This window comes from Rhineura floridana, chromosome 8 (assembly GCF_030035675.1).
Source record: "Rhineura floridana isolate rRhiFlo1 chromosome 8, rRhiFlo1.hap2, whole genome shotgun sequence".
Taxonomy (NCBI): domain Eukaryota; kingdom Metazoa; phylum Chordata; class Lepidosauria; order Squamata; family Rhineuridae; genus Rhineura; species Rhineura floridana.
The window spans coordinates 71633546-71661459 of record NC_084487.1 but is presented as its reverse complement, the minus strand read 5'-3'; the positions used below and the strand labels follow the sequence as shown (position 1 = coordinate 71661459).

Sequence of the window (27914 nt, the reverse complement as noted above, 5' to 3'; positions counted from 1 at the left end):
GAAGCAGTACGTCCAATTCAAGCCGGCCTTACGACCTACGCCGCTCCTCGAAGGTCTCGCCCTTTCCCCTTTCGGCAATTTCCGTTGGTTTCCGTCTACTCTTAGTACACAATTTTTTTTCCTCTTCTTCTCTCGGCCCCGCCCCACCCCGCCCGGCCGCCCGGCCCCGGCCCGCCCCTTTTTCTTCTTAATAATAAAGGTGCGCATGCGCCCATCCGCCAGGATTTGCGACGCGGGGCTGGGGTTGTTGTGAAGCCGCTAGGAACACGTGAAGAGAGCAACGTCATCATAAACACTAGTAGCCAACATGGCGGCTCCTGGGAGCGGAAAGGTAAGAGGAAGAGAGAATGAGGAGCGCGTTTAACCCACAGTGGGGAAGTGGCGGCTGGTGGAAGGTGGCCTTGAGGGGTTCCAATAGTGGAAGAAGCTCTTTCTCCCTTCAGTGTTTCTGAACGCTGCATAGTTGGGGGGAAATGAAGACGGTGGAGGGAGTGACTCGGTACTCTTGGCTGGGTGGGAAGGTGGTGGCCTTTAGCTGGTGGTGTGTCATGAGGAAGGAGATGTTTGGTGGGAGACGGAGTTTATCTTGACTTGCTTGGGTAAGAGATGTAGGGCTCTGACATGTGGGAGATTCTCCCTACCCTTGGATTAGGTCTGGGGCTGTACTATACGTTGAGGCTGCGTGAAGGCTCTCCTGCATGACGGTGTGCAACGTAGGTTTCATTGGAAGAGACTACCTTTTAAGGCTGACTAATTTATTTGGCCTGTCATACATCATTTTGCAGTGCTCAGTTATTAATCCTTTTTGCAGTATCCCTGACTTATTTGGGAAAGGGAGTCTGCCCCATCCTATCCCTTTTGCTGCTTTCTGACATACGAGATGTACAATAGAGGCTTTTTGGAAAAAATGTGTATTGGGAAACGTGTATTGTGTCAGTATAGGTCCTTGATAGATTCTTATCTGGAGTCAACTATGTTGTTAAAATGCTGACAAAAACTATCTGACACATTTACTGTTAGAGTGTATTTATTATTAATTTTTTTCCTGATAGAAGAAACAGGATACTAATGAAGTTAACTGTCTGTCTTGTAAGCAGTAGTGTAGTGGCAAATTCAGAAGTGCAAGGTCTCTTCATGATAGCCATGCACCTCTCTCTCTTTTTGTTGCTGGGTAGAGAATGAGATCTGTGTTAATGCCTTCTCCCACAACAGATGTCCCTAGGAGCTGATAAGCACAAAAGAGGAGAGTGTTAGCTACTGGAAAGAGTTTTCTCAGTGGCTGACTCAACTTCTTTCACTCTGATTGACGCCAATCAGCAGGAAAGGACAAGGAAGCATGTTAGAAGACTCTTCTCAGTGGCTAACATACTCCCCTTTCATGCTGGAGACATTGGGACCCTGCTGCCAAACTAGTAAGGAGTCTAAGACCCTGTGAGATTCTGGACAACTACACCACTGCTTATAAGTGAAATGCTCAAAGAGTCAGTTAAGAGTGCAACTGAGAAATCTAGCAAGTTAATGGTCAATAGTGGTTGTGGGGATTCAGTGACTTAGCACTGACAGGGTGCAAGACATAAGAGGAATAGAGGCATTTTTATAGGAGGCATTCTTGCACCATAGCTGTGAACATATCACAGTGACTGCTGCAACTCTGCTGGACCAGAATGACTTAGACAAGTGGCTTAGCCATATGTAGTGATGAATTTGCAAGAGAGCATCAAAATGTATGGCTTGGGGAAGTTGTGATCTCTTATCTTAACCTACATTGGCTGTTAAGATTAATGAGATAATAAATAATGAAGCACTCCATATGTTGAAAAGTGCACCAACTTTTCTGTAAAAGTTTCAGGAAACCCTAAATTCTGTACAGTTTGTGACCTCTGTTTAAGATTTCAGTCTTGTGCAAAATTAGGCATGCTTAAAACATTGATTTTAGTGAGCACAGACATGCCTGTTACACATGATTGTGTTGCATGTTGATCAGAAATCATTTTATGCGGTGTACAACCCATAGCTAGAGTTTCAGCTGGACATGAAGTTAGGCTTGATGAGCTCTGCCTGGCTTTCTAATGCTAAACAAATCCAAATTGGTCTGACTTGTAAGAGGAGTCCTGCTGAATCCAACAAAAGGTCAGCCTTGTCCAGTATACTATTTTCCACTGTGGCTAACTAGATGTTTCTGGGAAGTTCATATAGTGGCATAGAGCCTATAACATAAACTCTGTGTTAGACACTCCATTTAGATATCATGTAAGTAATAACTCTTGATAGATAAATGCCAGGTGTAACGAGAATGACCTGTAACAGAACGTTGCAGTATGGAAAACAGCTGTTCACAATTCCAGCTGCTCCATTTCATCCCCTCCCCTGGTTTTTGGCTCTACCCTCACCCCCCTACAATTAGCATTCTGTAGCCTCTGAGCATAGGGATGTTTTTGGGGTCGTCCCCTGAACATTTTTCCTAAATATATTTTCATGTACTTATACAAACCTTGGGATTGCCCAAGACTTGAGCTACATAAGCAGAAGCACTCAAGCCTGAACGTTAGAAATAAAGTGAATAAGCATTCTCTTTTAATGCCATCTTAATGGCAGAGGTTTCCATATATTTATTACATGTCGTGTAGAGAAGTACTGTTAGTCTTAAATCTACTGCTAATCCACTTCATTGGATGACTTTCAAGTTCTGGTATTGAGAGAGGCAGTGGAGAATCTCCATTTCCTCCATACCCTGCATTATTTTATAAACATTTATCACATCCCCCCTTAAATCTTTTTCCCCTAAACAAAAAACCCCCAAATTCTTTAGCCTTTTTGATGGGAAATTGCTCAAGCCTCTTGATGATTTTGGTTGCCCTGTTCTGCACCTTTTCCTACAATATCATATCCTTTTTTGAGACCAGAATTGCACATAACATTCCAAATGAGAGAGAACCAGTGTGGTGTAGTGGTTAGAATGTTGGACTAGGGTTCAAATCCCTGCTCAGCCATGAAGCTTTCTGGGTGACCTTGGGCCAGTCACTGTCTCTCAACCTAATCTACCTTACAGGGTTGTTGTGAGGATAAAATCAGGAGGGAGAGAAACATGTTTGTATGCCACCATGAGCTCCTTGGAGGAAAGGTGGGATATATATATTTATTTCATTATCCTGAGCATGGAATTCATCTTTTTCACAGCTGCCACACACTGGGTTGTCATCTTCATTGAACTATGCTACAATCCCAAAGTCTCATTCCTGGTCAGTTACCACCAGTTCAGACCCCATGAGCATTCATGTGAAACTTAGATTTTTCTTGCCCCGATAAATGCTGCTGCATGCTGGGTCAACATTTTCATTGAGCTATCCACCACCACCCCAGAATCTCTTTTCTGGTCAGTCACTGGCAGCTCAGACCCCATCCATGGTGATGTGAAGTTAGGATTTCTGCAACTGTAGGTTAATACAGCTGTGTATTACCATTCTGTACCTATCCCATTGGTCTCCTCCCAGCTGAGTTCTATAAGAGCAACAGTAAGACTAAGGACAAGGAAGCTGGCAGCCAGTGCCATCTACTAGACCATTTGCAAGAAGGCAGGCAGGTGGGGCTGGCTGAGGACTAACTGAGGTTGGTGGTGCTTTAATAGACCAGACACCAGTGGCCTAACACTTTAATGCCCGTAAAGGAGAGAAAGGATTGTACAACTGTCCCAGTGAAAGAACTTTATTTAGAATGAATACACGGACAAGGTAGCTTTCAAATTTGCTCTTACAAATAAGGGCACAAGTATATCTGACTGTTACTGCTATATCTAATTTAGCACAATGGAAACTATAACAGAAAAGTTATAGCAACAAGTCTGAAAAACAGGTGAGGCACAAGTTGGTCCCACAGCCAATTTTGTATTTGACTACAATTTTACTTTGTGTTTCCTAGCTCAGGGTAGGTACACTTATTTTAATTTAGAGAAATTCCTTGAGGTATATATGTTTCTACATTCAATTATTTTGCAATATTTGCCGGAAAATCTTATGTATTTTGGCCCCAGTTTCTTTTTTGGACCCACTATTCAAATAGCAATATGTTTAAGTGAAACTTGATTCCTGTTCACTGCATAAATAATTTAATATTAGCTGGTACAGTTGCTCTCATGCACCCATCCCACAGTGGCTTGCATGGTGTACCTTCCTGAGCAGAGATATGGTGAATTTAATAAGAACACTGCATCCCAGAGTGCAGGAGATGGAATAATGCCCTCAAGTTACAGGAAGCCAGATTTCAACTGAACATTAGGAAAAACCTCCTGTTAGAGTAGTACGACAATGGAACCAATAACCTAGGGAAGTGGTGGGTTCTCCAACACTGGAGGCATTCAGAGGCAGCTGGACGACCACCTGGCGGGTATTCTTTAACTTGGATTCCTGCATGGAGCAGATGGTTGGACTCAGTGGCCTTATAGGCCTCTTCCAACTCTACTATTCGCTGAGTCCATAATTTGTTTTTTAGGTTGTGGTGACGGCAGTAGCATAACACTGTTAACACTGAAACTGCCGTTTTGGTTCATAATGCATTTAGTGCTGTGTTTTATTGTGCAAAGTATCGGTGTATATTTTTGAAGGAGAAGAAAGATACCTTCAAAAGCAATTGTGCAAACTAATGTAGTTGTGGTAATGGTGAAAATCAAGGGATACCTGCTCCAAAATGAAGAATTTGTGTTGTTAATTTGATCTGTTTTATTACTAGGTTGATTTGTTTGCTACATTTCTATCCTTTTCCTCAAAGGAAGAAGGGTGGCATATGTGGTCCTTCTCTCCCCAACTCATTATACAGTCACAAGAGTGGCTGTATACTATAGCCAGTGTGGATTTTTCACATTCCTCAATGTTAAATTGAAAATACCCCCATGCCATTCTGATGCTTCCCATAAGCTTATTTCAAAACAAAACCTTACAAAATTTACAGTCCTCAACTCAGAAATGTTTGCTTAACAACTGTCTAAATTTTCATGGCGATACAGAAAACAGTCAGAGAGAATAGAGAGTTCAAAGTCTAAAAAGAGATAAAAAACCCGAGAGCCCTTTTGGACTTTTTCTCTGAGTTCTCATTATCTGTTTAAATTAATTAAAAATCAGCCATGTTCACAGAGTACCTGCAATCCTAATACTGACCTTGCCCCCATACTCTGACCTTCATCTTCTGCACTTTAAACGTTAAAAAAAAATGCCTGGCTGATTTTTAATTAATTTAAGAAATTTTGGCTTGAACCCAATGATAGTGTTGGGCATGCTCAGTAAGAACCAACTGTCAGTGTTCTAAAAGCCTCACAGCTGCTGGGTTTGCCTAATTGGGGCCACACCCACACCAGACTTTGATTCAGGAGAGACAGCCATGACTTCCCCAAAAGAATCCTGGGAAGTGTAGTTTGTGAAGGGGGCTGAGAGGAGACTCCTGTTCCCCTGACAGAGCTCCAGTGGCCAGAGTGGTTTAACAGTCAGCCGTTCTGATTTAAGCTCTCTGAGGGGAACAGGGCCTCTCCTAGCAACTCTCAGCACCCTTCACAAATGACACTTCCCAGGATTCTTTGGGGGAAGCCATGACTGTCCAAAGTGAAATAAAGGTCTGGTGTGGATGTGGCCAGGGACAGATTTGGTTTAAATTTGGGTGGGAGGTTACATGTGCCTGCTGTAGAATAAAAAGGTGGGGGAAACGCTGAAAAACAGTGATACTGTTCACAATGTTTTCCTTTTGGAAAGGAAAGGGGCTTCCCCTCTGCCCAGTGCCCACCCACCCAATCTCCTCCCCTCCATCCTCTTCCTGCCCTTCTCCTCCCCTCCCTCCTTCTTCCCTCCTTCTTCCCCCCTCCCCCAGGTCAGTTTTACCTATCGTAAGCATGATTGCACAGGAATAAATCCCACTGAACTCAAAAAGCATGCAAATGATCAAAACTGCCATCCCCTCGTCCTCCCTGCTATCCCCTCCCTGTTGCCCCTTCACTCCCCCTTCCTTTGCCTCTCCCTCTCCCTTCCCCATTCTGTTCCAATCCCCTCTTTCTCCTTCTTCTCCTTTCCCTTCCCCTCCTCCTCCCCCATAGTCGGTTTAACCTATCTTAAACATGATTGCACGGGAGTAAATCCCATTGAACTCAATAAACATGCAAATGATCAAACCTGCCCTCTTCCTCCCTCCCATCACCTTCCTTTTGCTCCTTCCCTCCCCTTCCTTCACCTCTCCCCCTCCCCTTTCAATCTCATCCTTCTCCTCTTTCTGCTCCCCCTCCCCTCCCTTCATCCTTCCCTCTCCTCTCCCCTTCCTTCTCCTCCCCCCATGGTCAGTTTTACCTATCCTAGCCAGTGCCAGTGCCAGAGGGCGGCCAGGTCAGGCCCTGGCTGAGGGCCCCTGCATCCCAAAGGGCCCCTGAAGGGCCCTTCCTTAGGGTGGGTGCGTAGTGCTCCTTTCCACAATCCGCAGCAGCATCAGCTCGTGACCCTGCCATGGATCGCAAGAGGGAGCTCCAAGGGAGCTGGTGTGGATGTGGGTAGGGACAGCTTTGGTTGAAATTTGGGTGGGAGGCTACATGTGCCTGCTGTAGAATAAAAAGTTGGAGGAAACGCTGAAGAGCAATGTTACTGTTAACAATGTTTTCCTTTTGGAAAGGTAAGGGCCTTACCTTCTGCCTAGTGCCCAATCTCCTCCCCTCCCCTTCCTCCTACCCTCCCTGCCCCACCCCCAGGTCAGTGTTGGACTACGACCTGGAGAACAGCATCCGAATCCCCACACAGCCACGAAGCTCACTGGGTGGCCTTGGGCCAGTCACTGCCTCTCAGCCTCAGAGGAAGGCAATGGTAAAACCACCTCTGAATACTGTTTACCATGAAAACCTTATTCATAGGGTCACCATAAGGCGGGATCGACTTGAAGGCAGTCCATTTCCATTTTCAAACATGATTGCACAGAAATAAATCCCATTAAACTAAAGAAGTGTGCAACTGATCAAACTCACTCTCCCTTCTCCCTTCTATCACCTCCCTCTTGCCCCTTCCCTCCCCCTTCCTTTGCCCTTCTCTACCCATCCTCATCCCCTTCCAATCCCCTCCTTCCCCCTCCTCCCCCTCCCCTTCCTCCTCCCCCTCCCCTTCCTCCTCCCCATAGTCATTTTTACTTAAGCATGATTGCACAGGAGTAAATACCATTGAACTCTGTAAGCATGCAAATAATCAAACCTGCCCTCCCCACCCCCTTCCTTTGTTCCCTCCAATCCCCTCCTTCCCCCTCCTCCTCCCCCATGGTCAGTTTTACCTATCCTAACCATGATTGCATAGGGGTAAATCCAATTGAACTCAGTAATCATGAAAATGATCAGACCTGTCTTTCCCCTCCTTTCCCTCTCCTCTCCCTTCTTCTTCCCCCCTTCTTCCTCCCTCCCTGCCCATTCCAGCCCTCCCCCCCGGACAGTTTTACTTATCCTAAGCATGATTGCATGGGAGTAAATCCCACTGAACTCAATAAACATGCAAATGATCAAACCTGTCTTTCTACCCCTCCTGCCTGCTCCCCTCCCCCTCCTCCCCTGTGCCCTTCCTCCCTCCTCCTCCCCCTCCCCATCCCCTGTGGTCAGTTTCACCTATCCTAAGCATGATTGCAGGGAAGTAAATCCCACTGAACTCAATAAGCATGCAAATGATCAGTCCATTCTCAGCAAACTTGCACAGGATCCCATTTCTTACTTGCTGGATTAAAGAGCAGAGAAATTAACTAATAGGCAAAAAACCTTGCGATTTAAGAACTTTAAAAAGCAAGGAAATTGGGCAGCTATAGTGAATGCACCAGGGGAGCAGGAGACCTGACCTCCTCTCAGAGATATTGGACTGCCCTACAAATTTGTTAAAATACAAACACAATTTGGGTTGGTCTTTCACAGTCCAATCCACTTGCTGTGTAGCTTGGAAGTATTTGGTAACGTGTGGATAAGAGAAAAATCAGCTCATTTGAAATGTGGTGTTGGAGGAGAGCTTTGTGCATACCATGGATCACGAAAAAGACAAATAATTGCATGTTAGAACAAATTAAACCAGAACTATCACTAGAAGCTAAAATGATGAAACTGAGGTTATCATACTTTGGACACTTAATGAGAAGACATGATTCACTAGAAAAGACAATAACGCTTGGGAAAACAGAAGGGAGTAGAGAGGAAGACCAAACAAAGGATGGATTGATTCCATAAAGGAAGCAACAGACCTGATCTTACAAGATCTGAACAAGGTGGTTTATAACAGATGCTATTGGAGATTGTTGATTCATAGGGTCGCCATAAGTAGTAATTGACTTGGAGGCACATAACAACAACAAGCCAGGATCATAAACCATGGCTTGATCCTGGCTTGTTTGAACAAATCATAGTTCGACTTAACTTGAGAGAACTCTTGTTTGGACATAATGAAAAATGATGGCTAGTTTAAAGTGGATGCTTCCGATCTCATTGATTGAACTGGAGGTGTGAGGGGATGGATGAGTCCAAGGCTTGTTTCTGCTTGTGAATGTAACACTAAACCCATAGTTGAGCATTATGTCTGAAAAGGGCCAATTTTACATGAGCTAGGTCATTGTCACCCACACTGTGCCTGCCTTTTATCCAGTCTTGGCTTTTTCTTTTATGAATGAAGCTAATTGAAGTTGACATAGTTAGTGATACTTTAATAATCATTGCACCATTTCTGACATCTTGGTACAGCACCCATTACAAAATTGTAATCCTGTTTAATTTCACAGCTGGACCAGCATAGTAGGCATTACCATGGCCTCCTGTAACAGAAACCCTAGACAGTTTGTTATATGATTGTGTCACATGGTGGCAGGCAGGTGTTGTCATCCTGTCTCAGAGGTGGGGAACCTATGGCCTATGGCCCTTTAGAGGTGAGGAACCTGTGGTCCTATGACATCCCTGTCCATTGGCAATACTGGTTGGGGCTGATGGAAGTTGAGAGTGAGTCCAACAACATCTAGAGGACCACAGGTTGTGTTACATCAGTTGGTCCTGTCTCCAGAACCAGTTCAGGACATCAAATTGCCAAAAGTGCTTTTATGAAACAACTTTTCTTAATCTTTTTATTATTATTTTTGGAAGGTTGTTTATGAACAGGAAGGGGTTTTCATTCACTCCTCCAGTGGAAACAATGACGATCAGGACTGTTTGTTATCTGGGATACTGCGACTCATAGAAAAGGTATTAAATCAATATTTTATCTGTTGTATCTAGCATGAATTTTCTGTGAATTAACCTTCTCCCTTCCCATCCTGTAAAGGTAATGTCTTCCTGGCAAAAATACATGGAGTGCAAAGTAAATGAAAGCATTATTTTTGTATATAGAAAAAGTATAACCTTAATAGCATTATTGAGTCATTTGAATAATTGAATAATTTGTTTTGTAGGATACTGAAGTGGTAGTAGATTGGAGATCACTGGATGATCAGTTAGACTCATCTAATATACTATATGCTAGAAAGGTATGTTGATTACTTGCAGAAATCTTTTTTGAAAAAGTAAAATAATAATATGGATTCTCCAAAACCATATCTGCATGTTACATGGTAAAGTATAGCATAAAGCCTAACAGTACCATCTGATAGTGAAATTCTTTTCTATTGACATATGCTGTTCTTCATATTGGTACATAAAATTGAGTGCTTTGGTTGAGATCTTTCTATCTCAAATGAAAATATACATTGGTGAGAAAAGGGTATGAAAAGTTTACTTGCTCAGAAGACCTTAGTGGGGATTGTCAGGATCCCTCCTGCTTCCACCACTTGTCACGTCCCACCTTGTGTGCCCCAGCTCTGGTCACTACCACTCAGGATCCTGGTTTTTATTTGTTCTCTCACTGGCCCTAGCACAGATCTCGCAAGATCCCACTGCTAGGCAGCACCACCAGCCACTCCCTATTTCACAATATTGCCTTGAGACTTTGCCTTAGTCCCCTTCTGGCTTATTGTTACTTTGTGTCTGGGTACACATGCAGGCCACAACCCCCCTGTATCTTTGTGTCTATAAAGCATACAGCCCTGAGTTGCTCTGGATACTTGATGATGTTACACTATCTCTTCACTGCTGCCACCATTTGATACTGTTTCTCCACCTTGGTAAATACCCTGTCCACCCTTCTGGTCTGTGAAAGCCCCAGCCAAGGATTAGGCTTTTGGTAAACCAAGAAAATATTTATTTATAAACACCAGGAAATAACAAGATTACTTAAGATATATTTAACAAGCATAGGGTTTCATATATTGCGTTACTCTTTATGTTTCTAGTCATATATAATCTGCCTCAATACCAGCCTGATGCAATCCAACCCACAACTCCCTCAACTCCTCACAACCCAAAACAACAACCCTCTCTCAACTGTCATCCTCTCATTTATACCTTCAGCCACTCAAACACTCAGCCAATCATCATACAGCATTCTCCAGCATTCTAGCCCTCTCACTCAGTCCACTTACCATATATACTTTAATAAACCTGCACTTTCCATATTTACAGTAATATCTATATACAGGGACATCACAGGGACCATCAGTAAGAATGGTAGACTATGTCCTGTACAGTAATTTTATACATTTTCTAGTATAAAATTCTTGGGGTAGTATTCTGCATGTTTTATAGATAGTGATCAGTGAAAGATAATCTATCCAAATTTGTTGCTATAAATAAAAGCCTCAAAGTTCCTTGACTCAGCCAGACATACTGTCATTTTGTTCTTGTTTTTAAGAACTTAATTTAATACAACTATAGGTTTTGAGTTCTTTCATTGTATTGTGCTATGAATGACTTCTGCCTTCTAAACTAAAAGCCCTTAGGTCTAACTTGGCAAATAAAAACAGCATGCTCAGTGTTTAGCCTCTATGGTTTAGGCTTGTTTTAATATCATAGAGCCACAGTCTACTATAGCTTGAAGGCTAGAAGTGGGGTGTGAAGAAGAGACTGCAGTGCCTAGCCAATTGAAGGGTACAATGTTACTACTTTTGCAAGCAAGTTTGCCTTGCTATTTTTTTGGTGGTGGGAAATTAACATGCAGCTGTTTCTTCTGAACTGAGCCATAAATCAAAACTTGCTCTCTCTTTATTTATTTCTTAAATGTCTGGGTTAGAATTGCTTTTAATATGTTTTCTTTAATAATATGTTTTAACCCTTTTTTGTTTGTTTTTAAAGATGTTTTTAAAGCTTTTAAAAACATGTTTTTAACGTTTTGTTTTAATGTATTTTAAGTTCTTTTTATGATGATTTAAAGTGTTTTTAGCATTTCTGTTCGCCGCCCTGGGCTCCTGCTGGGAGGAAGGGCGGGATATAAATCAAATAATAAATAAATAAAATAAAAATATCCCACCCTTCCTCCCAGTAGGAGCCAGTAGGTGGCAAACAAAAACACTAAAAACACTCTAAACTAAAGCATCATAAAAACTAAAATATGTTTAAACAAAACATCTTAAAAAATCTTTTTTAAAAAGCTGTAAAAACATTGTAAAGTAATTCCAACACCAGACACAGACTGGGATAAGGTCTCTACTTAAAAGGCTTATTGAAAGAGGAAGGTCTTCAGTAGATGCTGAAAATATAACAGAGATGGTGTCAAGCCCCAGCTCCCTCAAGGGAACCAAGGAAGGGGGCTGGATGAGTTGCAGATCCCTCAGTTAGAGCAATGGGGAGAATCAGAGGGTGCAGACACTTTTGAGGATCATGGGGGAGGGGGTGTGGTTGACTCTGTGCCAGTTCCCATGGACAGTTCTCCTTCCGAAGAAGACTTCGCGCCACCTCCAGCCACCTCAACAGCCATTGGAGGATGTCCTGGCATGCACGCCATCTCAACCCCCCCGAGCTCCCCTCTTGAAACTTCAAATGCACCCCCGCCTCCTGAAGCCGAGCCGGCACCTATCAAGACTGTATTGTCAGATGAGCCGACAGAGACGCGCCCCCCCTTTGCCCAGTGTGAGACGTCGCGAGAAGCACCTCATCCAGAGGGAGGCTCCTTGAAGTAGTCAGAGATTACGGATGAAGACCATCCCTACTTAAGCCAGCGCCCCCTGATCTGGGTGCTGAGTTAACTTCTCATGCTGCAGAGTATGCTTAGGTAGCTTAGTTGGGGACAGTAGTGAGTTAGAGTAGCAAGGTCTATGAAGCGTGCTGCCTTTGATGTCTCATTTACTCTAATAAAACAAGAATTAATTTCATCCTCGTCTCCATCTCGTGAATCACACTCTGGGCATGACAGTTCGACTCAGCCACCATCCCTCTTCACCGACGTTCCCATGACTGATAACATGGAGGCGAGCAGCGCCGCAGAAGGGGGAATCCCAGTCACAGTTGAGATCTTGTATGCCGAGATATAGAACCTCAGAGCAGTTACCCAGAATCTGCAAATCGAGAATCAAAACCTCCGTGCCTTGATCGCCCAGAGAACTGCTGCGCCAGCTGCAGTCAAGTCCCTCATGGGGCTACCTTCCCGTTATGGTGGCCAGAGCGACCAGTTCACCACATTCTTAGCCCAGTGCAAATTGTACATTCGTGTATGCCAAGCCGAATTTCCCACTGATGATGCGAAGGTGGCATTCATCATTAGTCTCCTAGAAGGAGAGGCAGCCAAATGGGCCACCCCGTACCTGATCAAAAACGACATTGTTTTGCAACAATATACAGCTTTCACGATGGTCATGTCAGAAATGTTCCGTGATCCTCAACGGAAGGAGACGGTGGCCCGCCAACTGGGGACTTTGAAGCATGGAAAGGGGTCCGTGGGGGTGTATACCAATGCATTTCGTGTATTATCCCAAGAAACGGACTACAATGACCCGGCCTTGATGTACTTTTACAGGAATGGACTTAGTTCGGAAGTACTGGACGAGTTGGCATGCTCCACTCCGCCAAGCACCTTGAAGGGCTTGAACCAGTTGTGTATGCAAATAGACAGTCAGCTCAAAGGACGTCGGTTGGAGAGTAAGGCAGAAACCTCCCATACCCAGGCACTGTTACTTCTCCCCCACGTGTGCTATCCACCTAGCGTGGGAACTTCAACTCCTTCAGGGGAGGAGCCTATGCAAATAGGCGGGGCCAGACCGCACTTATCAGAGGAGGAGAGGGAGAAGTGCCGGAAAGATGGACTCTGTCTATATATATTGCGGGAATAGCAGACACCTGGCCTGAGGCTGCCCCGCCAAGGCAGGAAAGTTCCAGCCGCCGGAAAACTACAAATCCCAGCTCTCATAGAGGCTGAAGAGTTGGGAGGTAGTGGGACAACTCGGCCTCCACAACAACCCCTTCCGTCCCAAGGCGCTCTGCTGCTGCCCATCCGAATTACTCTGTCCTTGGGGCAGAGCTTTCAAGCCAAGGCTATGAGTGGGGCCTTGTCAAGTTTCATGGACAGCAATTTCATTCAGGAGCATGGCATCCCAATCCGAGAACAAACAACCTCTGGCATTCGAAACCATAGATGGACGGCCTTTAAAGTCAGGAAAGGTGACCAGAGCCATGGAGAAATTAGAAATGGAGATTCCTGGGCATCAGGAAGGACTGTCATTCTATGTGGCGTCCTTACCTCGCTTCCTGGTGGTGTTGGGAATGCCTTGGTTGGTCCAACACAACCTGACTATTTCCTGGGATGAGGCAGTGGTGGTGTTCACCTCAAAGTACTGTCATCAGTGCTGTCAGCCATCGAAAGAGCTTGAGCAGGAGGTGGTGGCTGGAGTGCTTCCTCAAGAGGAAGCATCCTTACCCGCCAAGTATGAGGAGTTTCAGGATGTGTTTGACAAGAAAGAGGTGGATCAACTGCCATCCCACCGCCCGTACAGCTGCACCATAAATTTGATGCCAGGGGCGTATCCCTGCTGGATGGATTTACTCCCTGTCGGAACCAGAGTTGGCAGCGCTGAGGGAATTTTTGGACACCAAAAGAGAGGCTTATCCGCCCCTCTCAGTCCTCGACTGGGGCACCTCTGCTGTTTGTCAAGAAGAAAGGTGGAGAATTACTCCCATGTAACGACTACAGAGCTTTAAATCAGATCACCATCCCCAACAGCTACCCCTTGCCACTCATCAAGGAGATGTTGGAGCAGTTGCAACACGCCAAGATACACACCAAGCTGGACTTGAGGGGAGCTTATAACTTCGTGCGGATGAAGGAGGGGGGATGAGTGGAAAACTGTGTTTAAGACATGCTATGGACAGTATGAGTATCTAGTAATGCCTTTTGGATTGTCTGGCACCCCAGGAGTCTTCCAAAATTTCATGAATGACATCATTAGAGACTATGTGGACCGCTTTATGATTGTGTATTTAGATGATATCTTGTTCTACTTGGACTTCCCCGAGGAACATTAAGCACACGTGCAAGCTGTATTGCGGAAGCTATGGGAGCACCGCCTCTATGCCAAGTTGGAAAAGTGTGGTTTTGATCTGGCCACATTGGATTTTGGGGAGTATCGCATTTCACCAGCAGGGGTGGAGATGGTCCTAGGAAGGTTCACTGCATTCTCATGTGGCAGCCCCCCAAAACCAAGAAGGACCTACAGCGTTTTCTGGGATTTGCCAATTACTACCATCGCTTCATAGCTAATTATTCTGACCAGACAGCGCCTCTCATGGATTGCCTGAATGGCTTGGGTCCTTTCTGTTGAACAGAAGCTGTGCAATGAGTCTTTGAAGAACTGAAACAATGGTTTGCTTCAGAACCCATCTTGCAGCACGCCAACCCCACGCGTCCCTTTGTAGTGGAGACGGATGCATCAGACGTAGCCATCGATGGGGTTCTTTTTCAACCAGCGCAGAGAGGGGGAGGTCTGAGACCTTGCGCTTACTTCTCACGGAAGTTGACTGATTCTAAACAAAATTACACTGTGTGGGAAAAGGAATTGCTGGCCATCCGGGATGCCTTCGAAACTTGGCAACATCGTTTGGAGGGGGCGCAGCACAAGATTGAGGTGTGTACGGATCATCGGAATTTAGGGAGCCTCCACACCGCCTGCAAGCTCAATCAGAGACAGGTGCGCTGGGCGCAGTTCTTTGTACGCTTCCATTTCAAAATCCATCATATTCCTCAAGCCCAGAATAAGAGACCAGATGCTCTGTCCCGCAAACCTGAGTACCTGGAGAATCCCACTCCGAAGTTGCCACAGTTCATTATTCCTCCCGAGAAGGTGGTAGTCGGTGCATGTCAGGATTCCTGGATATCTGATTTACGTGCATCACAAGAGCAGGACCCATTCGTCAAAGCTAAGCTCTCTGATTTCGCCATGCAGACTGATTTGGGGCAGCAGGGCTTTACTTGGAAGGAGGGGGTGTTATATCACCATGATGCCATTTATGTACCCCTTGGAGACACCAGAGCCAGAGTGCTGCGTCAGTGCCATGACCCCCTACCGCAGGACATTTTGGGGTCTTTAAGGCTTTACAAGCAGTAATCAGGGAGTTTTGGTGGCCCTGGATGAAAAAGGAGGTGGAGCACTATGTTTGATCTTGCACATGTGCCAAACACGCCATGGGATGGTTGGTGGGGCTCCTAGAACCACTCCCCAGGGTCCCTGGCAGATGGTCACTATAGACTTTATCACAGATGTCCCTACCTTGCAAGGGAAAACCACAGTGTTGGTGGTAGTGGATGCCTTCACAAAAATGGCTCATTTCATTCCGTGTACTGGACTCCCTAATGAACAAGAGATGCTTAGGTAGCTTAGTTAGGTACAGTAGTGAGTTAGCGTAGCAAGGTCTATGAAGTGCACTGCCTTTGATGTCTCAATTACTCTAATAAAACAATAATTAATTTCATCCTTGTCTCCGTCTTGTGAATCGCACTGTGGGCAGGAGAGACGGCGCCTGTCTAATATGTAAGGGGAGGGAATTCCAAAGGATAGGTGCCACTACACTAAAGGTCCACGGGACGGACCTCCTGATGTTATCTGCAGGAGGACCTCACCTGCAGAGCATAGTGATCGACTGGGTATGTAAGGGGTAAGATAAGCTATATTCAGTGAAGGATGTTACATCTCAGTTCACTCTATTTCTTAGCTTCAGTTTGTTTATGACAAAAGAACAATATAAGAACCCATGAGCCCTGTTGGATCAGGCTAAAGGCCCATCTGGTTCAGCACTCTGTTTTCACAGTGGCCAACCAGATGTCCATGGGAATCCCACAAGCAGAACCTGAGCTCAGCAGCACTCTCCCCAACTGCAATTCCAAACAACTGGTATTCAGCGGCATACTGCCTCCTAGAGTGAAGGTAGAAATTACCCATTGTGACTGATAACCATTGATACCCGTATCCTCCATGAATTTGTGTAAGCCTCTAAGCCATCCAAGTTGGTGGCTGTTGCTAGCTCTTTGGGGAACAAATTCCATGGTTTAAACTGTTCTCTGTGTGAAGTACTTTCTTATGTCTGTCCTGAATCTTCCAACATTCAGCTTCATTTGTTATGCTTGAGTTGTAGTATTATGAGAGAGGGAGAAAAATTCTATCTACTCTCCATAAAATGCATAATTTTATACATCTCTGTCATGTCACTTGTGACTTGCCTCTTTTCTAAACTAAAACTTCCCAAATGCTGCAACCTTTCCTCATAGGGGAGTTGCCCGGCCCTCTTGTTCATTTTGGTTGCCCTTTTCTGAATCGTTTCCATCTCTATAATATCCTTTTTGACGTGACCAGAACTGTACATAGTATTCCAAGGGCAGTTGCATCCTATATTTGTATAACAACTTTATAGTATTGGCAATTTTATTTTCAATCCCTTTCTTAATGATCCTTATCAAATTTGCCTTCTTTACAACTGCAGCACACTGGGTTAACATCTTCATAAGCTGTCGACTACAACCCCAAGGTCTTGTTCCTGGTCATTCACTGCCATTTCGGACCCCATGAGCATATATATGAAAAAACTTTTTTGCCCCAATGTGCATTGCTTTGCACTTGCTTCCTTTGAATTGCATTTGCAATTTTAATACCCATTCATGCAGTCTGGAGATATTCTTTTGGAGCTCTTCACAAACCCTTTTTGTTTAAACCACCCAGAACAATTTTGTATAATCATCAGACTTACTACTTCACTGCTCACCTCTATCTCTAGATCAGTTGTTCCCAACCTGGGGGCCATGAAGTAATCCAGAGGGAGCCACGAATAGTAAAGAAATGAATTATTTATTATTATTATTATTATTATTATTATTTTAAAAATCACCACCTGGATGCTATCTGCTCCCCATTGCTGCTGCGGATGACACCTGCCCCTTGCTCCAAATGAGAGGGGAGGACTTTGCTGAAGCACAGGAGCATCTTTCAGGCATGCCAAGGTCAGGCATCTGCATAAATAAATATACCACACATAGCATATGCCAAAGGAGGCTGAGGGAGGTGCTACCAGGAAGAAGAAGGGATTACTATCCCAGCTCCTCACACTGCCACAGCTAACGACACCCATACTCAGAATGAGAGAAGCAAAAAGAAGCAAGGCTGCAAGGAAAGGCTGCTTTCCCCCTTCCTTCCTGACAACCAGCCTGCCTGCCTTTCTTGACTCCTGCTTCGCTGCTACGTCCTTTTAAAAATTATTCTTATTTGTGAGGCCCTCCAGATCTCACCTTTGGCCCGGACGGAGCCAAAGAGCAGTGAGGAAGCTCTGGACTTGCTCGCCACCCCATCTCTGAGGCTTAGTGTGCATTCCAGTGTCTGCCCCTTTCTTCCACATACATTCCGTCCCCCCAACCTCTCTCTCCAAGATGCTGCAGCAGTTGAGGGTTCCCCCCTCCCACATGCCCAAATGCATGCATGCCTGCAGATGCTTGCAGGAGGGGCAGGTGTGTTTGTGTGTGTGCGTGCGCTGATATGTCTTCTGCTCCACTCCCATTCCCCAAGTGCACGCTAACCAAGTTATCAGTTCTGATGATCATCCCAAGGCCTAAAAGCACTAACACCCCTCCTCAACCTATACACTCTTTTGTCTTCACAGTCTAGCATCGCTACCACTACCATATTGCTGCTCTTGATGATGATTATTTTAAAAAAGCTCAGCAGGTTGGCTGAGGCTGGGGTCCTCATACTGCAGCTGAAATGTATTTATTTATTTAATTATTATTGAATTTATATCCCACTTTTCCTCCAAGTTGCTGAAGGTGGTGCACACGGTCCCCCCTTCCATTTTATCCTTACGCCAACCCTGTGAGATAGGTCAGGCTGAGAGAGTGTTTAGCCCAAAGTCACCCAGTGGGCTTCATAGTTGCATGGGGATTTGAACCTGGATCTTAGCCCAACACTGTAGCCAACTGGTGTTGGGAGACAGGACTGTACATCTTCAGACTATGGAGTGGGGGGGGGGACAGGGATCCCAGTTTGATTGGACTTTTGCATTAAGAAAAAGCCACACTTCCCTGTCTGCAGGGAGCTTTTTATGGAAAGGGATATTTGGAGATGTGATTTTGCCACGCACCAGTTTTTCAATTAACAGAGGCTAAAATTACAATTAGCGGGGTGGGAGAGTCTCAAAATGTTTTGAGCTTTACAAAGGGAGTCCCATACTCATAAAGGTTGGGAACCACTGCTCTAGATTATTTATGAACAAATTAAAAAGTACAGGTCCCAGTACTGATCCTTAGAGGACTTTCTTTAGCAAGATCATGGAAATTAAACATTGTTTGTATCACTAGCTGCAAGAAAAAACTGTTTTTGATATTTTATTTTGGTATCTTATTTAGGATTCCAGTTCAGTTGTTGAGTGGGCACAGACTCCTAAAGAGAAGACTCTGCGAGGACCAGAACATACGAACAGTTATGAGGCAGAATGGGATATGGTCAACACAGTATCTTTTAAAAAGAAGCCACAGTCAAATGGAGGTACATGAAGAATACTGTGTATAAAAATATTTCTTTTGTTAGTCCAATCCATGTAAGGATAGTTCCAGCCACAGAGGTTTCTACATGTGGAAGGGATCCCTGGGATTATGTACAAAGTGGTCCCCTTTATTTGGAAAACAACAAGTATAGCAAAAAGCTGCATAACTAGCACTATGCTTGTGGAGCTTCCCTCAGCTGATAGTGCTGATCATTTGTCTTTGGTGGAAAGGTGGGATTTGAAGCTCTGAATTGGAGTGAATTTGTGTGAAGGGATGCACTCTAAAAATATTCTATCTATAGCAGGGGGCGCCAACACCTTTCATTTTTTCCAGCTGAATTGTCTGTATCCACAAAACAGCCTGTTGCTTCCTTGTCCAGCAATCTCAGCTTTTGGTTGCTGTTGAAATGAGTGAAGAGGCTTATACTTAGCCAGGTTTTAGATAACTGGTCTTCCTGTCGGTTAATTAGGATGGGCAGGGTAGTGCTGCTTCCTCAGCATGGTAGTATCTCTTAAATAATAAATAATTTAAAAATGTGTTTTTAAATTTGTATATTTGTTTTTAATGTTTTTAATTGTTGTAAACTGCACAGAGAGCTTCGTCTATGGGGCGGTATACAAATGCAATCAATCAATCAATAAAAATAATGAATATTTGTTTAAATATATTTGAAGTGTATGGGTGGGGATGGGAAATAAATAATGTTTTAATTTAATACATCAGAAGATGATGGCATCTCTTTGGACACTGGGGTCATACAGTATTTAAGAGTTCGATAACTTTTCCTCAGATTTCTATGGATGGACCAAATAAATTTGTAATGATGTGACTATCTGATAGAAAGTCATCAGCTTAGGACCTTTCTTGCTCATCTAGAGCAAATAATAATTGCCCCTGGATTAACAGCAGAGTGGTGAACTGTGCCTACCATACATGATTCATAAGTGGATAAAAGGCATACATGCATTTGATATCGTGAGCCAGCTGCACATGTAGCATTTTTTTTGTCTTCTAGCTGTTAATGTTATAATACTAACTAAATCAGTGGGTGTGATTTTTCTAATTACAGTTCTTACCATATGTCTTCGTCAGAATACAGCATGTTTCTAAATGTACATGATATGCGATGCTATACTACCTATTGGTTTGGCAGGAAAAGTAGCACAAATACTTCACCATGTGTGGATGCTATTCAAATTTCATAGGAATATATCAGATGCCTTATACCGTCAGACCATTGCTCCATCTATGACAGTTGAGGTAGACAGTACTGGACATGACTGTCCAAGGTTTTGGGCAGAGGACTTTCCCGTCTTCTTACTTCAGATTCTTTTAACCAGAGAGTGAACCTGGGCTCTTCCAGAGGCATACCATCACTAAACGACTTCCTTTTCTTAGTGGGAAAATCTTGTATTCAATGTATGCTGACATGATGTTCTGTTCACTTATTCTTGGGAAAAGTATTAATATATTCCAATGTTGTGCATTGCATATTGACAAAACTAAGAACTAACATACTATTTTCCCCTTCAGATGCTGCTGTTCATACAAAGGGAGAGAACAAATGGTCCTTCCTGTTTAGTTTAGCAGATTTAAAGTCCATTAAGCAAAACAAAGAAGGAATGGGATGGTCCTATTTGGTGTTCTGCTTAAAGGATGATGTTGTCCTCCCAGCTCTTCACTTCCATCGTGGAGACAGCAGCTTATTGATTCGGTCCCTTAGAAAATATGTGGTACTCTGTGAGTAAGTAAGCAAGGATTCCTTGAAACAAATATGCTCGCATTACTGTTTGTATAGTTATCCTAACAGTGAGATGATTAACCTTTAAAGAAAAAACTGACCAGTGACTAAATATCACTTCTATTCATAGTTCTAAAACCCAACATCAATAGGCTCTATAGTTCATACTGTGGTTTTTCAAATAAATAAATAAATCGTAATGGTCAAACACAACTTTACAAAGAACCTGTTGTGTTTTGTAGTGTTACTACAGGATGCTATTTGGTTGATGTTTTGCTCAGAAACTCATATGTAGATGATCTGAAGCTGAAAGCCTCAAGCTATAGCAAGCAGGGTAGCAGTGAAGATGGTAGATAGGAATGCTGGATTCTGAATCTCCTGTGCCATTGAATTCTCCTATCCCTACTGGCTGTCGACAGTAGTAAGAAGGTGGGATGCAGAATAGAGTACCCCAGCCAAGATCAAGTATCCCCCCTGCCCACTGTGGCTATAGCTAACAGGAAAGCTGAAAGAAAAGCTAAATACAGCTTGCCAAGAATGGCAGTTCGTCTGGAAGGCACATCTTGAGGTGCAGTGACCAGGCTTTTGTAAACAAAACATCCTTATTGTAAAATAATATATTGGGGATAGAGAAGCCACTCCGCTCCTGTAGCTGGGTTAACTATCTTGCATCGGGGACAACCTTTTGCAAGTGACCAGCCCCCTTCAGTCTTTCCTCTCTTACCCCCTCATTTCCCACGTCTATCTCTTCCAGCTTTCAGGACTATCCTCTTCAAAGACTTTTTCTCTAGTGACTCACCTGGATCAAAATGGGTGATCTAGGTAATTAGAAATAAGTTATTTCTTTTGGAGACTAGTAATAGAGAAGGCCGCTTTCTCTGACAATACAGTATAGAAACTGAAATTGCAGTACTCACTGGTCAGAGGCCAGAGGGGGTTTCTGTAGTGGGCTGAACAAATACTAACCTAGGATAGCATTGTCCTCATGTAAAAATCTGATTGACTGAGATTGTCTCCCACATTTGTTTGCATCCTATATTTTGTCCCTGACCATAACTGAGCATCTTCAAATGACTTTTAAAAACATTCTCCAAATGAATAGGCCTTTTCTCATTACCACTCAATCTGTCAGAAGCTTTCAATAATTTTTAGTAACTAAGGTCAAATTAGTAGTTTGAGGGAGACAAGAGAGTAAATAGGATTTTGAGAATTTAGTTTAATGTTGTTGGAGCAATCCATATTTCCTTGGTAACAAATATTATAAATAACTGCTCTGAACAAATGAATAGTGCCAATTTTTTATGAATATTATCTAAGATGAGTTTAATTAAAATGGAAGTGTTTTAAGAGGTTTTTCATTCTGGTGCATTAGCTAAGTGTTGACACATCACAACCTTTGCTTCCTCTGCTATATTAGCAAGCCTCAGTTCTGGTTTATTAACAGTCATGTCATCAAGACTGATTACATAGCCTCTTCTGACTAAGATGCAATCTCTTGTTGAATTTCATATCCTGTAGCACAAATGCTACATTCTTTCAGGCTAGCACTGGGAAGCGATAGTGTTTATTAAAAGCCTTATCTAAGGCTTTCATAACAGAATAGGTGGTAGGTGTTCAAGGTAACAATGAATAAAAGTAATGGTATTTTGTTGCAGGACCTAGTAATAGTGAATTCAACCAGCTAATTTCCGGAATAAGCCTAGAGGTGGCAATCAAATACTTCCAACTTTCTTGCCGGTGTTGTCTTACTTTTTCTATATTTGGGTGTGCACATACATATGTGTAAACCACCTCATAAAATATTGCACAATGAGTTTAATTTTCTCAGTTGTAATGGCTATAGTGTTGAATTGCCCCAAAGAGTGAGCCTAATTCTAAAAGAAGGTGTAGGGGAAAATGGTTTCTGTTTTTGTTCACAGATCTCCACAGGACAAAAGAATTCTTGTGAACTGTCAGAGTATTTCACAGTCCTTTGAAAATCTCCTTGATGAACCATCATATGGTTTAATACAGGTTTGTGTGATTTACTGTTTGTTGTATTCCTTCAGTTTAAGATTCAAGATATTAAAATATCAGTTTCTTGAAGGAAACCAAATTTCTGAACTGGGAATTTTTACAGGGGTAGATCTTTTTATTTGTTTTCTATATGAAATGAAGTATTTATTCTCTTTTTAAATTTCCTTATATGTGTATCCTGCCCTTTCTCCCAATGGCAGCACTGTATGGCTAAAAATACAGTAATGTAATGGCAGTACACAACAGTAGACAATATTAAACACATAAACAAAGAAGGTTGGTTACATTCCAGGTATCTGCAGTTTTACAATTAGTTGTGATCTCTGTCTGAAAATGTTTCCAAGTAATAAAATTAGTATACATTGTCAACCACTTAAATAAGTATTCATCACCTGTTCCAGATTTTCCCTTTGGAGTGCTCTAGGGTTTCATCATGTTCATGTTCATCCCACGTTCAGTGTAGAGCTGAGGGCAGAGGATGAAGTTCTGCCAAGATCTGACATTATTTTTCTTTCTAGTCAGAAGCTGTGGTCTAGGTCCTAATGCAGAGTCTTGCCTCATTGAAAGAACAAATGGGCTGCCCCAGGTCAGAGATGGGTGGGAACTATTACAAAGCTCCATTGGTTGTTTCGGTCAGGTGATTACCCAGTTTTCTTTACCCAAGTGTTTGGTTAAATTGGAAATTCTAACTGTCCTCACTGCAGTATAGCTGCAGTGAGTGGTTAATTTATTACTGATTAAACTTTATGGATTCTGTAACTTTTCTATATTTTTCTGTATATTTTCTTTTATTGTTTCCCACTCTGGGGTTAAAATATTCAACAGAGAACAGCTTATAAATATTCAATTTTTAAAAAGCCTTGTTTTCAGATAAACCAGATGAATCCAGAAAATGAAGGTTGGCAGATATATTTTCATTGGGGTTCAGCATCCTGTAGGTATTAAAATGCACAGACATGTAATCTTGCTTTTCTCTTATTTTTTCCAACCATATCTAGCGAAAGAGGCTGTAATTCATTCTGTTGGAATTTTATTTGGCATCTTTCTGTAGCCTTTTGGGCACAACATATATCAGTTATTACCCTTTAGACATTTGGTTTTTTTTATGTACAAATTTCATGCCATAAATATTTCTAAAATCTTGTTCTAAATTTTTACAAATTGTATGAACCATTCTCAGAATGTTTTTTACCCCCACACTATCCTCAGAAGTTGAAGACTGATCCTTACACAGCAACAATGGGAGGATTTTCAAAAGTGACCAACTATATTTTGGATAGTTTACGAGGAAGTGACTCAGCAATTCAACAGCGGCCTCCCTCAGAAATGGCAGACTTCATTAGTGATGCTATACCAGGATTAAAAATAAATCAACAGGAAGAACCAGGATTTGAAGTTATTACACGAGTAAGTGTTTTTGAAAGCTTAGATAGCAAGTCATTCATCTATGGGTGGTTATAAAATATAAATTATTGCCTTGGTAATATAACAGCGTTTTGGTATATATTTTAGATTGATTTAGGAAAGCGACCTGAAGTTCACAGAAAGCAGCCATTGTCAGTTGAAGAATGGACTAAGAACATGGATTCTGAAGGAAGAATTTTAAATGTTGATTCTATGAAACAAATGATATTCAGAGGGGTAATATCTTAGAATATCTTTTTTTTAAATGTGTTTGACTCCTTATTGCTAGCTAGCTGATACATGTGTGAAATTTGGTCAGCCCCCACAAAAAACATTCATTGAAATTCTGAATCGTGAAAGTGGCAATACCCTGAAGTGGTGTACTGTAAACCAGGAATGGCTAACGTGTCCCTCCAGAACTTGTTGGACCCAAATTCCCATCAGTTCCAGCCAGCATGGCCAGTGATCAGGGATGATGGGAGACATAGTCAATGTCTGGAGGCCACAGGTTAGCAACCCCTGGTATAAACTCTGTAAGTTCTCTTTTGAAGTCATTGATAATTTCCTCAACTTCTAATACCATGCTTGGAGAATCTTACTACTTTTCATGACAATCAGGTAGCGCAGGTGTCACCAACTCATTGCCTGTGGATGCCATGGCATCCTCAAAAACCTTCAGTGGCACCCCCAGCAGGTAGCCAAGAATCTGACCTTTCATTTTTTTCAAAAGCCAGTCTCTAGCCCTCCTAGAAAGAAAGTTATGGAACAAAATATGCAGCTGCCCTTCTAAGCAGTTTCTGTGAAATGAGCCAGCCTGGTTGCTCCTGCCTGTCAGTGTTATTAGCTAATGAGTGAAGTCAGAGCTGTGATAGGTGAGATGCTTGGATACCAGGCAATAGGACTCCCAGCAGTCCTAATGAGCTGCAGTTTTACCCTCCCTTTTAGTGTACTTTTCCTGGTTTTTTTTTTTCTAGTTCTTCGAATCTCCATACTTTGCGCTTCCTTTTTTTCCTAGCAGCCAGGTTGCATCTTTCCTGTTCTGGGCTCATATGTGATCAGATAGTGCTCATTTTCTGCAGATACTACTACCCAATAAGTGTGGGTAAATGTTAAAGAATCCCTCTCCCCTCAGAAGATTAAAGTGAAAATTGTGCAAAGAGTCTTTAGGCATACCAGAGATTCGTTAAGAATTCACTCTAGTTAACTTAGTGTATGTAATGTCTACTCAGAAATAAGTGTTTAATGGGGCTTATTTCCTGGTAAGTGGGTACAGGATGGTAGCCTAAGCTAAGGATTGGCGCTAGGGGAGAAGAGGGTTCTTGTGCCTTTAACAGCTGTATGGCAGGCAGAAATTCAACAGACCAAGCCTTTTCTAGTATGGAAATACTATTATGGGAAATGTTTACCATGATTACTCTGGCAGCTATTTAGTGTTATGCTATGCCCCCATTGGCAGCCATTTTGTGACTGGTGCCTTCAGTGCACCCTCAAAATTTGGTTGGTGATCCCTGAGGTAGTGTGTAGATATTGCCAATTGTAGCACTGTTTTTTGAGCTGCTGATACTGAATCAGGCTGAGATCTAGTAACAATAATACATTGGAGTGAATTGCATAAAAATGCACATAGCAAATAAACAGTGATGTCTGCTAATCTTTTAGGACAGAAATTAGTATGCACCAGCCTTTATGTAAGGTTTAAGTAGAGAACAGTAGAGCCTTAACTTACTTCGTAACTGTTTTTAGAAAAGAACCGCCTTGAGGAGAACATTTCCTCTAAAGCAGGGATGGGAAACTTGTTTTCTTACAACATCAGGAGGGTCACATTTCCCATCTTTCTTGACAATGCTGGCCGGGGCTGCTGGGAGCTGGCTCCCAAGAACATCTTGATATCATAATTTGTGTAAAGCACTTGCATAAATTTTGTTTTTACATAACTCTTAAGTAAAAGCAAGTAGGACTAATTTTAGAACTGGTGGAAAATTATTTGTAATGTTTAAAGTTTGGCTTCTCCACAAACACTGGCTTTAATTTAACTTGAATATCATCTTTCGAATACTTCAGAGTAATAATTTTAAATATCATTCATTTTTGTCAATACTTAAACTAAATGCTTTTAGGGAAATCTAGAAAAGATACGGTTCTGACTTAAGACCTACAAATCTAAATATTGATAAGATGTGATGCAAGAGGGAAGGGAGGATGGAAAGGGAGATAATATGGAAAAACATCTACTTTATGAATGTCAAAGTTGATAACTTTGTTTTTTCACTTTTACGTTTATAAACATAAAACAGAAAAATATTAGGAAGGAAATCCAGCATAGAAAACAAAAGGAAAATAAGTAGCAATAAAATAAGGTAATACTACCTATTGGACAATGACGTCGTTCCGTTGAATGTGACGTTACTATTATAAAGTGCCTGATGTTGACTTTACTATTTTATTATGTTGCCTTTTCTTCAGGGGCTTTGTCATGCTTTGAGAAAGGAAGTGTGGAAATTTCTTTTGGGTTATTATCCTTGGCACAGTACTAGGGAAGAGAGAACAAATGTACAGAAAAGGAAAATGTAAGTACAGCCCCCTTTAAGAAAATGTATAAACAACTTTAAAAAAGACCCTCCCTGGACCCAGAAAATTTTAATAACTATAGGCCCGTGGCAAATGTTCCATTCCTGGGCAAGGTCCTTGAACGAGTGGTTGCAGGCCAGCTCCAGACACTCTTGGATGGGACCGATTATCCGTATTCATGTCAGTCGGGTTTCAGGCCTAGTTTTGGCACGGAAACAGCCTTGGTTGCTCTGTATGATGACCTCTGTCAGGAGACAGAGAGGGGGAATGTGACTCTGTTGATTCTCCTTGGTCTCTCAGCGGCTTTCGATACCATCGACCATGGTATCCTGGGAAGACTGGCTGAGTTGAGAGTGGGAGGGGCTGCATTGCGGTGGTTCTGCTCCTGCTTGGCGGATCGGCTCCAGAAGGTGGTACTTCAGGAACATTGCTTGGCACCCTGGACTCTCCAGTATGGGGTTGCGCAGGGGTCAGTTCTGTCCCCCATGCTGTTCAACATCTACATGAAACCGTTGGGTGTGGTCATCCGGAGTTTTGGAGTGTGTTGCCATCAATATGCTGATGACACACAGCTCTATTTCTCCTCATCCTCTTCAGGTGAAGCTGTCAATGTGCTGACAATGTGCTGACAATGGTGCCTGGCTGTGACAATGGACTGGATGAGGGCTAATAAACTGAGGCCCAATCCAGACAAGACTGAGCTGCTGCTAATGGGTGATTTTTCTGACCAGATTGTGGATGTCCAACCTGTCCTAGATGGGGTTGCACTCCCCCTGAAGGAGCAGGTTCATAGCTTGGGGATTCTCCTAGAACCATCTTTGTCACTTGAGGCTCAGGTTGCCTCGGTGGCACAGAGTGCCTTCTACCATCTTCAGTTAGTGGCCCAGCTACACCCCTATCTGGACAGGGATAACCTGGCTTAGTTGTCCATGCTCTGGTAATCTCCAAGATAGATTACTGCAATGCGATCTATGTGGGGCTGCCTTTGAAGATGGTTCGGAAATTGCAGCTTGTGCAAAATGCAGCGGCCAGATTGGTAACAGGGACCAGACGGTTCGAACATATAAAACCGATTCTGGCCAGCTTGCATTGGCTGCCTGTATGTTTCTGAGCTCAATTCAAGGTGCTGGTTTTAACCTATAAAGCCTTACATGGCTTGGGACCACACTACCTGATGGAACGCCTCTCCCGACACAAACCCACCTGTACACGCTCAACATCCAAGGCCCTCCTCCGGGTGCCTACTCCGAGGGAAGCTTGGAGGATAGCAACAAGGGAGAGGGCCTTCTCAGTGGTGGCCCCCAAATTATGGAATGATCTCTCTGATGAGGTGCACCTAGCGCCAACAC

General features: G+C 43.0%; 1 protein-coding gene across 1 annotated transcript in view; it reads left to right on the top strand.

Annotated features, from left to right (window-relative positions):
• The first annotated feature begins 213 nt into the window (after positions 1-213).
• Positions 214-27914, top strand: part of TBC1D15 (TBC1 domain family member 15) — a 54626-nt gene continuing 26925 nt past the window's right edge. The window contains exons 1-9 of the mRNA XM_061639730.1: positions 214-331; positions 9104-9202; positions 9409-9483; positions 18699-18837; positions 20370-20580; positions 22497-22590; positions 23803-24000; positions 24106-24234; positions 26461-26564. Of these exons, the coding sequence (XP_061495714.1) occupies positions 308-331; positions 9104-9202; positions 9409-9483; positions 18699-18837; positions 20370-20580; positions 22497-22590; positions 23803-24000; positions 24106-24234; positions 26461-26564 (1073 nt within the window). The 5' untranslated portion in view covers positions 214-307. The remainder of the gene's footprint in view (positions 332-9103; positions 9203-9408; positions 9484-18698; positions 18838-20369; positions 20581-22496; positions 22591-23802; positions 24001-24105; positions 24235-26460; positions 26565-27914) is intronic.